We start from the raw sequence: 12,436 nt of genomic DNA, 5'->3' as shown, positions 1-12,436 counted from the left end.
GGAGTTGTAGTCCCAGGAGCACCAGGGTTGGGAAGACTGCGCCAGGACCTGGCCCAGATCAACAGTTTAAGTTTAAAAACAAATCAGATGTATTTTGTGCTGTTTTAAAATTAAAGCTGTGGACCTGGGATAGTTAAGGGTGCAAGCAGGCATCACTTAGCATGCTAAGAATTAAGGTTAAACTTACCCAGCAATATGATAACCACATGCTGTTGGTGGGCTTCAGAGATATGTGGGGGGGGGGACAAAGAAGACCCCCCAGATCTGAAGGGTGTTGTTCCCTGGCTTTCTTCTTTGTAAAATGTCTGCCATTTGGAACACAAAGCCACGTGGATGCCAAGGGAGAACCCGTGGGCTTGTATTTTGTGTGCCTTCTGTTGCCTGCCCTCCTCTCGTGGGCCACTTTAAAGACTTCCCATGCTTACTCGGGTGAAGGAAGGTGAAAACATGGAAGGGGTTCTAACTTCCAGGGCTGCTGAGCTATGAGGAAGCCAAGTGATGCTGTTGCCTAAGGCAGCACATGCTGGGAGCCGGGGAAAGAATGCTACATGCTTTATCCTGTATCACTTAATTGAGCCTGGTGTCCTCATTTATGGTGGATGATGCTATCAGATACTCTTAGAACTGCAGAGTTGAAGGAGTACTGAAGTGAGTTTCAATTGCCAATCCTGATTATACAGTATGTATCCACAGAAGTGGAGGTGGCAGAATGGCATTTTTATTCTTTGCTCCGAGCAGCAGAATGTATGGGACGGCCTTGCTAAAGTGGCTTTTGTTTCTCAGGAGGGAAATCTCATCTAGCAATCTCATCTCCTTTAGCAGAAAGGTGACTCTGTTGCTTTTGATGGGGGCAGGGTGCGGTGGAGTAGGATGGGACTCCATGCCCAGCATCCTTCATCCGTGAGAGAGGCTGCTCCACTGAGAAAGTGAGGTTCTGCCTCCTCCTCCTTCTCCCCCAGGTAATTGTGGTGAGCCTTTAGAAAGGAGGGCATGGGAAGAGGGAATGAGTGTACACTCTTGAGATGGGGCTCAAACAACAGGTTGATTGCATGAATGATCAAGGCCTACTGGGATGAGCAAATGGATGCTCATGTATCCCTAGCTTAATGCCTCCTTAAAGCTGAACTGGTCAACTTGTGACCCTCCAAATGTTATAGGCTGCAACATTCATCAGCCCTAGGTTGTAAGGTGAGAAGTCACGGGGTTTGTACTGATGAAGAGGCATAGGGTTTGCGGTCCAGCAACACCTCAAAGAGTCATGTTTTAATTTTCCCTGGTTGGATGCCAGCAGAGCCAGTGGCTGTCACTGCATTTTGAGAAAGAAAGATGTCTGATCTTACTCTGCTGGCAAAGGACTTCCTATTCATGCTTTTACATCGGTGCTTGGAAAAACTTATATTTTGGAGTACAGCTACCAGAATCTTTTGCCAGCTTAACTGTTGGCCATTACTGACAGGTCGTATTCTGGGAGTTGTAATCGAAAATATAACTTATCCAGACTCCGTTTTGCACTTTTACAGCTGGGTCCTTGGTTGGCAAGAGAATGCTGGATTAGACTGACCTTTAGTGTGATGTAAGGAGGCAAGCCATCTGCTCAGATGAGTGGAAATGGAAAGCTAATCTTTGCAGCAATGTTGCTTTTAATTACTTGGGCCGAACAGGGGAAATAGGTGCTATTAATAGATGGTGAGGTCACACCTCATCTCTGTAAGCTCAAATCCTCTTTTTGTGCTGGAAGTTCATTGCCTAAGGGTTTAGAGACTCCAGGTGACTCATCCAAACCCAAACAATTGGGGCAGTTTTCTCCGTATCACTTGCCAGAGAAGTTCTGTATAGGCCATGTTTTGGGGATTTGTTTCTCAGCAGGACATAGTTTTGTAAGCCTGCCCGTTGTTCATTGCTTGCAGTTTTTTAAACCAGGAAGTGGAAATGAAAATGTAGACTTCGAGATGCAGCTGAAAAGTCAGACACAGCATCTATCTCTGTGCTTCCACACAGAGGACTCTTCAACACTGCCTGTTAAAAAAAGGATTGTGGACCTATCCCATGTTTTCCTGCATAACAGATCATTACGTATTATTTTCTTCCGTTAACGATAAGAAAGGATGGGAAAACATGGTTGGATTACTAATGCGGGAAAACACTGTCTGGACTTTCTGTGAAATGTTTAACCAGGACAGTAGAAGCCTTATAATTGGGAAAGGGCCTTGAAAGTGTTCACCTCATAAACCAAGTACCACTGCATTAATTGCATATTTTAAAAATATCCAGCATCTGGCTATAACAGCTGCAGTATTCTTTTAAGGCTTTTTAAAAAGGGGGGGGCAGAATAATCCAACTCTTTGCCTTCTTATGTCATGTCCTGGCATGTAGTCCTCTTTGAAGTCGTTTGCTTGTTGCTCAGCCTGAAGAAGCTGATGATAAGAGAACAGTATATCCCTGGGAGCAGGCAGGAGTGACATGAAAGGGAATGTTGTGTTGCTGCAGGTTTTTGCGAGACTTGTCAGCCTTGTCCACACAGCACTTTTTTTTAATACTGCAGAACCAAACATGGAAGTGCAGGAAGAGCCCCTCAGCAAAAAAAAAAAAATGGCAGCCTCCGCCCTTTGCTTTTGAAATTAAGAAATCCATTCATGCAGAGACTGCGCAGCTGGTTGTTAGCTGGCTATTGTGTAGCCTGCCAGGAATAGAAGGGAGATGAGCATTGATGGTGATTCAGTGCCCTTTCCAAAGGTCCAGATGGGTGTGCATTTAGAATAGAGTGCCCACTTGTGTTTTTCAAAACACCTCATCTGTGGAGGCGAAGCGAAAGCCCAGTCAAGGGGCAGAGATCATGGGGGAGCCTGGCAGTTTGGAAAGCTCAGGGGTGTGGATTTTGGAGGGGCAGGATATAGGCTGAAGGGTGGGATCTGATGGGCTTGTACAAGTAAAGGAGTGAACCTATTGTCACTGGAACAGGGGGAAATAAGCGCTTACATTTTCTGCTGAATCTAGATGTTTATTAAAGAAAATAATTGAGACTGAACATCAGGCCAAGAACTCTGGGAGCTGTAGACCTGTACAGCTACATGATCACACATGTGGTTTCTATGAGAGAATTCAGAGGGGACCTAAACATACATTGAAGATTCATTCTTCAGTCCAAGCATTAGATCATGCGGAAGGGAGTTGTTACTCTATAAATTCCTCCACCTCTGTGCCTTTCCAGGGAACATTCTTGTCCTGTTTTTTTGGGGGGGGGCGGGGTGTTCAATAGAATAAAATTTGCAGTCTTAAATTACCCATTGAACTAGCTGAAATAAAAATGAATGCTTTTACTGGGCCTGAGCTGAAAGCAGTGCGATACGTTTTGCAAATTCTTTCGAAAGGAGAAAAAACACCCCCCTTTTTAGTGAGTACAGTACTTAGAAATTGTATCAAAATGGAGTGGAAGGGTTTGACGCTACAGAGAGTATTCAGTGAGGGGCAATCAGTTTGCCCTTTGGCTAGATCACTAAGCTGTGCACTTGGATTTGATTTTCCCGAGTGACACCATCTCCTTGCAATGCCATGACATAATTATATTTCTTCTTTGTGGTTTCTATGAATCACACATATGGATGTTTCAACGCCTGTGCAAAACCTTGTCAGAACGTTCTAGAGCTAAACATCTGGGCTCTGCGAGACATGCCATGACCCTTGAGGGTGCTCCCCAGGGTCCATCAAAGTCAAAACATTGCCAACAATGGCCTCAGACCCCATCAAGGAAAAAATTTGGGCGGTGAACTAACAGGATCAAAAACAAACATTATCAACGATGGAGGCGGCGCCGTTGGTGAAATAGTTTGTGTCTCCTTCTAGCACTGCTTTTGCCCGCATCCCAGTCCCTGAGAATGGAAAATATTTAACATGGCACCAGGAGATAACACACTAACAGTAGTTTACATACTTCTTTGACACCTGTTTTCTTCCCTTAAAAAAAAATAAAGTGGAAAAAATTGGGTAACGCGATGTGGTGGCTCAAATATATATATTTAGAAAATGCTTATGCCCCACTTTTCTCAAAGGGAGTCAAAGCTAACAATAAATAATGTATTACAATGCAAATAGGGTGTTTTCTGCTGTCAGTAGACACTTTGAACCTCTTCATTTTTCATCCCCGGCATGCCTATTTGGCATATTTTTGCTCTCCGTGTCTTTGGTGCCAGCTTCATTTGTCACAGACAGTTCCAGCACTTCCAGAATTTGAAAACCTAGCATTGCCAATGTCATTATCACTCAGTAATCCACTGGCTTGGAAGGAGAAGGGGCTCCGTGGACACTGTCCCTTCGGCCAAATGAGGCCCAAGGCACCATATTGTCTCCTTGAACTCCCCAGATTATTCATGTGGACAAACTAGCAAGCCCTGCTTCTGTCCATATCTGGCTAAAGCAAAGTAGAATCTGTTCAAAGACTGATAAAAGTCCCTGCTGGTGATTATGCTAGAGTGGTTAATATGTTTTTTTTTCAAGGTAACTAATCTCAGTGAAGTGATCTTGAACATGCATTCCAATGGGGATCAGGAAGATTAGGGAACTGTCCACCTCTCCCTAGGGAGACCAAATTTTTGAGAACTGCTAAATGAGACTATTCAAAGGCTTTCCTGGCTGTTGATCATTAATGTCACTGCCAAATTAGCCTTTTTGTAGCTTCTGTAAATACTATCCAGTTAATATTCAGAAGGATCCAGGAAGATGTCCTGTGGGGAACTGCCCACCTGAATGTCATCTCCCATTTCCAGGTACTTTGTGAACAAGATCTGCTTCTACATCTTATATTCTGGGCAGTCTTCATTCCAGCTTTTATGGTGCTCCATGCATTCATAGATTCACCATCCAAACCTGTGGAATTGGGGTCAAATGTGTTCCCAAAATTGCTTGAACAAGGTCTAGGTAGGATTTCCGACCAAATTCCATAAAATCAATTTTAAATACTCCCCCCCCCCCCGTGAGTGTGTAATTGGAACTTTCCATGTTTCCATTTCTGTCTTATATTTTTTGTGGATATATGCGGTGGAGTGGATATATGTGGTGGAGAGGGTGGTGGCCGACCAGCTTCAGGCTCTCTTGGAGGAAACGGATGCCCTGGATCCATTCCAGTTGAGCTTCAGGCCGCACCACGGTACAGAGATGGCATTGGTCACCCTGTACGATGACCTGTTGAGGGAGGCTGACGGGAAAAACATCTCTGTTAGTCCTCCTCGACATCTCGGCGGCCTTTGATACCGTCAACCATGGTATCCTCCTGGGGAGGCTCTCTGAGTTGGGAATAGGTGGCTTGGCATTGGCCTGGCTCCGTTCCTTTTTGGAGGACTGTACCCAGAGAGTACAGCTTGGGGAGAGTGTCTCGGCCCCGTGGAGTCTCAATTGTGGGGTCCCACAGGGGTCGATTATCTCCCCAATGCTATTTAACATCTATATGTGACAGCTGGGTGGGGTCATCAGGGAGTGTGGGGCATCGTGTCATCAGTATGCTGATGACACACAGCTCTACATCTCCTTTCTTCCAACTGCAGGTGATGCCGTCCTGTCCCTTCAGCGCTGCCTGGGGGTCGTACTGCAATGGATGCAGGAGAATGGGCTGAGGCTGAACCCGGACAAGATGGAAGTTCTGAGGGTGGGTGCCCCCACTATTGGTGGCGTGGGTGACTCTCTCTCATTTTGGGGGGGTGGCCCTTGCCGCCAAGAGTGGGGTTCGCAGCCTGGGGGTACATCTGGACCCGACGCTCACCATGGAAACACAGGTGGCGTCGGTGGTCCGCACCGCTTTTTTCCACCTTTGGCGGATAGCCCGGCTGCGGCCCTATCTTGATGTGGGGGTGCTCACTACTTTGGTGCATGCGCTCGTAATCTCGAGATTAGACCACTGTAACGCGCTCTACGTGGGGCTATCTTTGAAGTTGATGTGGAAACTCCAAGTGGTGCAGAATGCGGCGGCCAGACTCCTTAGTGGAACGAGAAAATACCATCACATCTCTCCTATTCTGGCTGTGCTTCACTGGCTGCCCATTCGGTTCCGCGTCGACTTCAAACTTCTGACGCTTACGTATAAAGCCCTAAATGGTTTAGGGCCTCGATACTTGGCGGAACGCTTACTCCCACCTAGTTCTACCCGTGTCACCCGTGTGAGTCAGGAGGTGAGGCTGAGGAGCCTGATGCCGAGGGAGGCCCGGAAGGAAAAAACAAGAAACCGGGCCTTCTCGGCGGTGGCTCCCTCGCTGGGTATTTTTAAGAAACAACTGAAAACATGGATGTTTAGGCAGGCCTTCCCCCCCAGTTAACCCCTAACCTTCTCCCTTGCCTTCTTTATTATGTTTTTTCCTTTTTCATCTTATAGAATTTTTAATTGTCTACAAATTCCTTTTTATTTATATATTGTTCCTGTATTTTGCTTTTTGTGGTATAAGCCGCCTAGAGTGGTCAAAATTGACCAGATAGGCGGGGTATTAATAAATAAATAAATAAATAAATAAATAAATAAATAAATAAATAAATAAATAAATAAATAAATAAATAAATAAATATGCATCTGTTTATTTAATCAATAAATTAATTAACCAATCAACTCCAGTTGATTAGTACAGTGGGCAAAGTCCTGTTGCATAACTCAGTGCTGGCATAACCTGGAACAGTCACTGGAATCATTTAATTTAAACCCATGGAAAGTTTTCTGTCTCTCCCTTTCAGGTTCTGAGGCTCTCTATTGCCCTGGGGCAGTCTTTGGGAGCTTGTAGATACAGGAGGGAAGTGGGGGAGGCATTTAATAGTGAAAAGTGGCCACAAAACTGGTGCTCCTGGGATTGGGATTCCTGCTGGCAATCCAATGGTAATTTTTTATTTATTTTATTATTAAAGGCTCCCTCTTCCCCAATTCCATGGTTCCCAAAGGGTGTCCTCAGGGCAAAAAGGGAGCCTAAGAATCTGAAAGTGGGAGAGAGGAAACTAGATGTTTTTGACACACCATCCAGGTAGGTTACACTGGCACAAATTTATGGCAACAGGATTTCCCCTATTATATGTCAAGCCAAATTTGATCAATAGGACTGTCTTTTAAGAGCAAATCTGTTCTATTTTTATTTTTTAAAGTTGTTTTGACTTCTGATGTTTTACATTGACAGGATATAATTTAGGAAATGGGGGAGGGAGAAAAGCAAATTGTTTCATTTTAATGGTTCAGTAGTTTTAGCTCATTTCTGTTATTCATTATTTTTTCCAAAACTTGCATTCAAATTTGCTTGATAAAAGTATTTTAATACTCATTCCTGTCATGCTAATGCATGTTACTATGTAGGCAAGTATGTTCTGTGTATAGAACTGAGATCTTCTAGGCGTGGCATTTACATTTTAAAAAAACGAATCAGCATTTTAACAGGCATTGTCTTGCTTGCCTAGTTTTCATAAAGAGAAAAGGCTTCTACTGTATAATCTTGCCACGTCTGTTTAGTCGTTTAGTCCTGACCGACTCTTCGTGACCCCATGGACCAGAGCACGCCAGGCCCTCCTGTCTTCTACTGCCTCCCGGAGTTGTGTCAGGAACTTGCCACAGGAAAGGTTTAACTATAAACTAGGGCTTAACTCTGGAACCTGTTCTGAATGTCAGCACTCCACTCTGAAATGTACCTAGTGACTTCTTAATGCATTATTACTGGCATCTCTTGCTTGAAGCAACAGTTTCCTTTCTCTTACTACCTCGTTTTTTCAAGACTGCCCATTTTGTGGATGGAACAGAATACGAAAACAACTGTTTCTGTGAAGGGGATCAGTTTTCCGTGCAGAATATCCCAGTTAGGCTCCTGTGGACTCTGCATTCTCAAGAGAGTAGCAAGACACTTCTGGGCTCCATTTGTACATATTGGAGGTATAGAAGGGCAGGGTGACCAGATATGGGTCTCTTGAAACAGTTATTGGTGGCAAGACATAACTGGATCATGTATCCGCATACAGTGGGATAAGAAGTCATTAGCCATCTAGATGTTTTAGACTACTATCCAAAAATCCAGTAGCATTAACTATGCTGTGTGAGTGTGGTAAAAGGTAGGGAGAAAATATGGAAAGCCAAAGGTTGCACCTTCCTTATTAATATATTCTTTGTATTGTTTTTTATGTGCTGTATGTTATTGAGCCATGGGGCTCGTCAGCCATGGAAGGCAGCCCAGGGGAAGCTTCCTTGTGAATTTGTTGTCTCTAGGTGCTTGGAGGGGACATTTTATAGGGTTTTAAAGTCAAAAATGGTTAGATAAGATAAAACTTAGAATCCTACCCCCACAGAGTGAAGCAACCTAGTTCTGTCTACATGCATGTGTGGGCCATTTTGTAGGTCAGCATCTTGTCCTGTTTGTAAAAAATCCTGGGGCAACTGGCTGGCTATGCTGAATGTAAAATACTATAGTAGCCCTTTGGTTTTGACCCAGTTTGGCAGTTCTATAGAGAGCGCCCCTGCCAATCGAGGCATGAGGATGCTCTGAGTGTCACAGACAGAAGACAGATCTGTGGTGGACAGAAGATGTCTCTACGGATGCCTTACAGGCCAACTTGCAGCAAATGGTCAGTCTCCAAACTAAGAGGGGGTGTAGAAAAAGAGTGTTGAACATTTGGCCCTACAGGTGTTACCTGACGGCAGCTTCCCTCAGCTAATTGTACCAGTCACGAGGACTTTTGGGAATTGTTATTCATCTTCTGGAAAGTTCCTCACTCTTACAACAGAAAGTCTAGTTGTAAATCTTCCGTGAGCATTAGTTGAAACCAGCCCCAACTTTGAGCTTCACTCCTTCTCATTTCTTAAATTAAGCATCGCTGTAGGGTTTGTGTGTCGCTTATCCACAGCTGACCTCAGCCCTCACGTCTCCCGTCTTTTTTCCTCGTGCAGCTGAGCAGCTGAATGGCCTGGGGAATTTGGCAACGGTGCCCTCTGTGCCAGCTCCTTCCTCTCCAGAGAAGCAGCCCTGCCTGGCGCCCCCAGCAGCAGCTCCAGCACCCCACTCCACCCTCTGCCCGGAGGTTAGCCAGAGCTCCAAGAGTGGGCCAGCCTGGGGGACCAAAGTGGGAGAGATCTCCACAGGGGTGGCAGCGGCGGCGGCACCACCACCACCAGCCACTTCAGGGGCAGCTCCCCAAAGCAACGGAAGCACCAAACCTGACGAAGAGAAGGCCAAGAAGCTGTTATACTGTGCACTCTGCAAAGTGGCCGTCAATTCGTTGTCTCAACTCGAGGCCCACAACAAAGGTATTGTGTGTGTGTCTATGTGTGCTGAATGAATGATAGGATCTTTTGGAAGTTCTTAATTCAGAGGGTCACCATGAGTTGCTAACGGCAGTACCTGACAATTCCAGCGAGGAGGGGAAAACATGAGTGGAGTAAGCCTTCGGGTAATGCTGGATAGGCTCTGTTGAGGATGTGATTAGGGACAAAATGCCTATTACTCCGTAGCTCTTGGTTCAACTCCCACCTCCTCCTTGCTTGCAACATGCTCTTGAAGGCACGTGGTTTTTAACAGGGATGCTCTGGCACCCAATACCCTGGTCTCTGCTGAGCTCCCTACACAGATCCAAGTTGCATTTTCTCCCTGAGGGTTCCAGGTTCATATGGAGAACATAAAGATGAAAATTAGGACAAGGTTAAATGGAGTGAGCCCCCGTTGCTTGTCCCAGCTCCCGCCAACCTAGCGGTTCGGAAACATGCAAAATGCAAAATGTGAGTAGATTAACAGGTACCACCTTGGGGGGAAGGTAATGGTGTTCCGTGTCTAGTCGCGCTGGCCATGTGACTACAGAAGATTGTCTTCAGACAAATGCTATCTCTATGGGTTGGAAACTGAGATGAGCACCGCCCCCTAGAGTCGAACACGACTGGACAAATTGTCAAGGGGAACCTTTACCTTTACAGAGAAGAAGAGCACCACCGACCTAGTATTAACATGCCATTAAGAGCGAAAGACAGTTTCTGAATGATTTGTTCTAGCCTGTGATAGCCAGAGCCATGTTATTGATGCCAAAATTAACAGTTCGAACATCTTGGTAGGCCAATTCCATTTACCTACAAGGTGGGAGAAAGCGAAATCACCCACTACAAATGGACTTATTTAATTATTTATTCTGCAGAATAAGGAGTATTCATGGGTCAACACCCAAACAATGTGTCTCATGGTTTACAGATGTGCATTAGCATTTATGTATCCTACTAGTCATGTACCACTGATCTTATCTGCATTCCTCATTTGGCTGGTATAGCTGACTTCTGCCCTCTGTCTTATGCTTAGGTGTCTCTCTTTGCTGTCTCATCTCTAACCTTTCCTGTGTCACCCCATTCATGTTTTCCTTAATTCTTTTAACTATACATTCAACACATGCCTTTCATTATGTGAGTAAGGGTCAGGGCTTATAAGTTTCTTAATATCTAACATGGCAAGGTGATACATTATGGTGCTACTTACACTAAGCATGGCTAGGCAGAGCAGAAGCATGATTTAAAATAAATTCCTGAACATTATCATTAATGCAAAAAGAGAAGACCCAGATTCTCTACCCAGGCACTTCAGATTCCTTATTTGGAAAAGCTGGATTCTGTGAAAATAGGACAAATTTGCAAAACCTTGCTTCCCCTTCTTCCCCCTCCTCCTTTGCAGAATGTATTCTAATTTGGCTAGAAACAAGGAGAGGCAGGAAACTGTGTTCCAGGGAAACAAATATGAAGTGCCCATGTCTATTCTACACACTGTTTAATCTCACAAGAATAACTCTCTGATGTAGTCTGCCATTGAATTCTCTCCCCCCCAATGTCATCAGCCCACCTGTCTTCACAAAGGATGACAAAACAATGGCCTGCCAGATGTCACTGGACTCCATTTCCCATCAGCTCGTGTTCATATGTTCAGTGTTTAGGGACCCACCATTCTTCTTTATGTGATGCCTCACAGGCAGAAATGGAAGAAGTGCACCTTTCCTTGATGTAGAGGTACAGAGTTAAGGGAAAGACTGTCCTGCTGAATTTTTGTCTTGGGCCCAGGAGCCCTGGCAGGAGAAAGAAGTGGCCACCTTATAATCTTTTCCCTGTGAGTATGTCCAAAACGAAGTTCCTTTGCCTTCCCCCCCCCCGCATGGTGTTTTTGCATCTCATCGCCATGGAAACAGCAGCAAGGGCCTTGGGTGTGGTTGCAGAGCCCCTGTTGGCAGCAAGAGAGACATTCCCCACGAAATGAGCTCACAGGCTCAACAGTTTAAGCCTCCCCTGGAAAGCCAGTGGGCTTCCTTCTTCCAGCTGGCTTTCCAAGGCCAGAGAAGCAGAAACAAAAGTCTGAGATGTATGAAGCTCAGCTGTCTTCCTGTCACTTTTGAGCAAAGCTCTGCCCTGCAGCAAAAAGCATCCTGTCTCCAGCCCCATTGCCTTTCCTGCACTGGCCCTTTGGTTGCCTCACCCCTCTTCCATCCATTTGCATCAGCATCCGGGAGTCAGCTGCCTTTGGGCCTGTATAGCTGGCAGCCTAAGAAGGACACTTCAGAGAGTAGAGGGATCCATCAGGGTGGGAAGGAGTCTGAACTGTAGGACAACATTAGTGAAGTTTAAGGCCAGCAAACTGGCACCACAGCAGCAGGCTGGCCTGGCCTAAGATATATTGAGGCCTCCTTTCCCACCCACCTCCTCTAATAGTAAACAGACATCATCGATACAAATGCAGGAGTATGTGATAACTTTATAGTACACCAGTAAAGAAACCATACAATCTGCTAGCTTTCATGGATCAGGATGCCCACTTCCTCAGGCTTGCACCAGTCAGTGTCTTGCCATTAGTGTGAGTCCCAAAAATCCATGGCAGATGGATCTTTGCACAGACTAACACGGCTACAACTTTGAAAACTATGACTTACGTGCCTGGAGTACTAGAATGTTGCTCATGTCTTTTATTTAGAACCTGAATTGGATTACTGTATGATGATGCAGTTCGTCTTACTTTATGTCTTAGACACCCACCTGTTGACTTCTTTTTTTAAAGTAGGGTGTATTATTGCTTCTTAATTAAATAGGGATGGACGGATCATGTGTCAGGTCTCATGTCACACAGGTGGGTGTGAAACCTGCCCCCTCTGCACAGACATTCCAGATCTCTTCTCTAAATGTTCATCTCTTTAAGGAGGTCCCTACTTACCATTTTGTTTAAAGCAGGGATGGGGGATCTTTGTCCACCACAAACTTTGGACTTCAACCCTCAGAAACCCCAGCTAGCCTGGCATAAACAGTGGCATAGTGGTAGTGGAGCTACTGGCTCTTAAAACCTTGGGTCCTTTTGATTAGCAAGGATTGTGATGTTATCCATCTCTTTCCAAGATTTCCTGTTTCTTTGTGGCCATATCTGAAATTCTCCCAATAGCTAGGAGGGAAGTATGTTTTTCCAGGAATACTATATAGTTTTGTCGAAAGCTGTCC

General features: G+C 45.2%; 1 protein-coding gene across 6 annotated transcripts in view; it reads left to right on the top strand.

Annotated features, from left to right (window-relative positions):
* Positions 1-12,436, top strand: part of ZNF385A (zinc finger protein 385A) — a 165,560-nt gene that overhangs the window by 140,419 nt on the left and 12,705 nt on the right. For all 6 annotated transcript variants that reach the window (XM_072991137.2, XM_072991134.2, XM_072991133.2 and 3 more), the window contains one exon: positions 8,885-9,241. In XM_072991137.2, the coding sequence (XP_072847238.2) occupies positions 8,885-9,241 (357 nt within the window). The remainder of the gene's footprint in view (positions 1-8,884; positions 9,242-12,436) is intronic.

Source organism: Pogona vitticeps, chromosome 2 (genome assembly GCF_051106095.1).
Source record: "Pogona vitticeps strain Pit_001003342236 chromosome 2, PviZW2.1, whole genome shotgun sequence".
NCBI classification, from domain to species: Eukaryota; Metazoa; Chordata; class Lepidosauria; order Squamata; family Agamidae; genus Pogona; species Pogona vitticeps.
The sequence above is the reverse complement of the archived record's forward strand: the minus strand, read 5'-3'. Positions and strand labels throughout refer to the sequence as shown.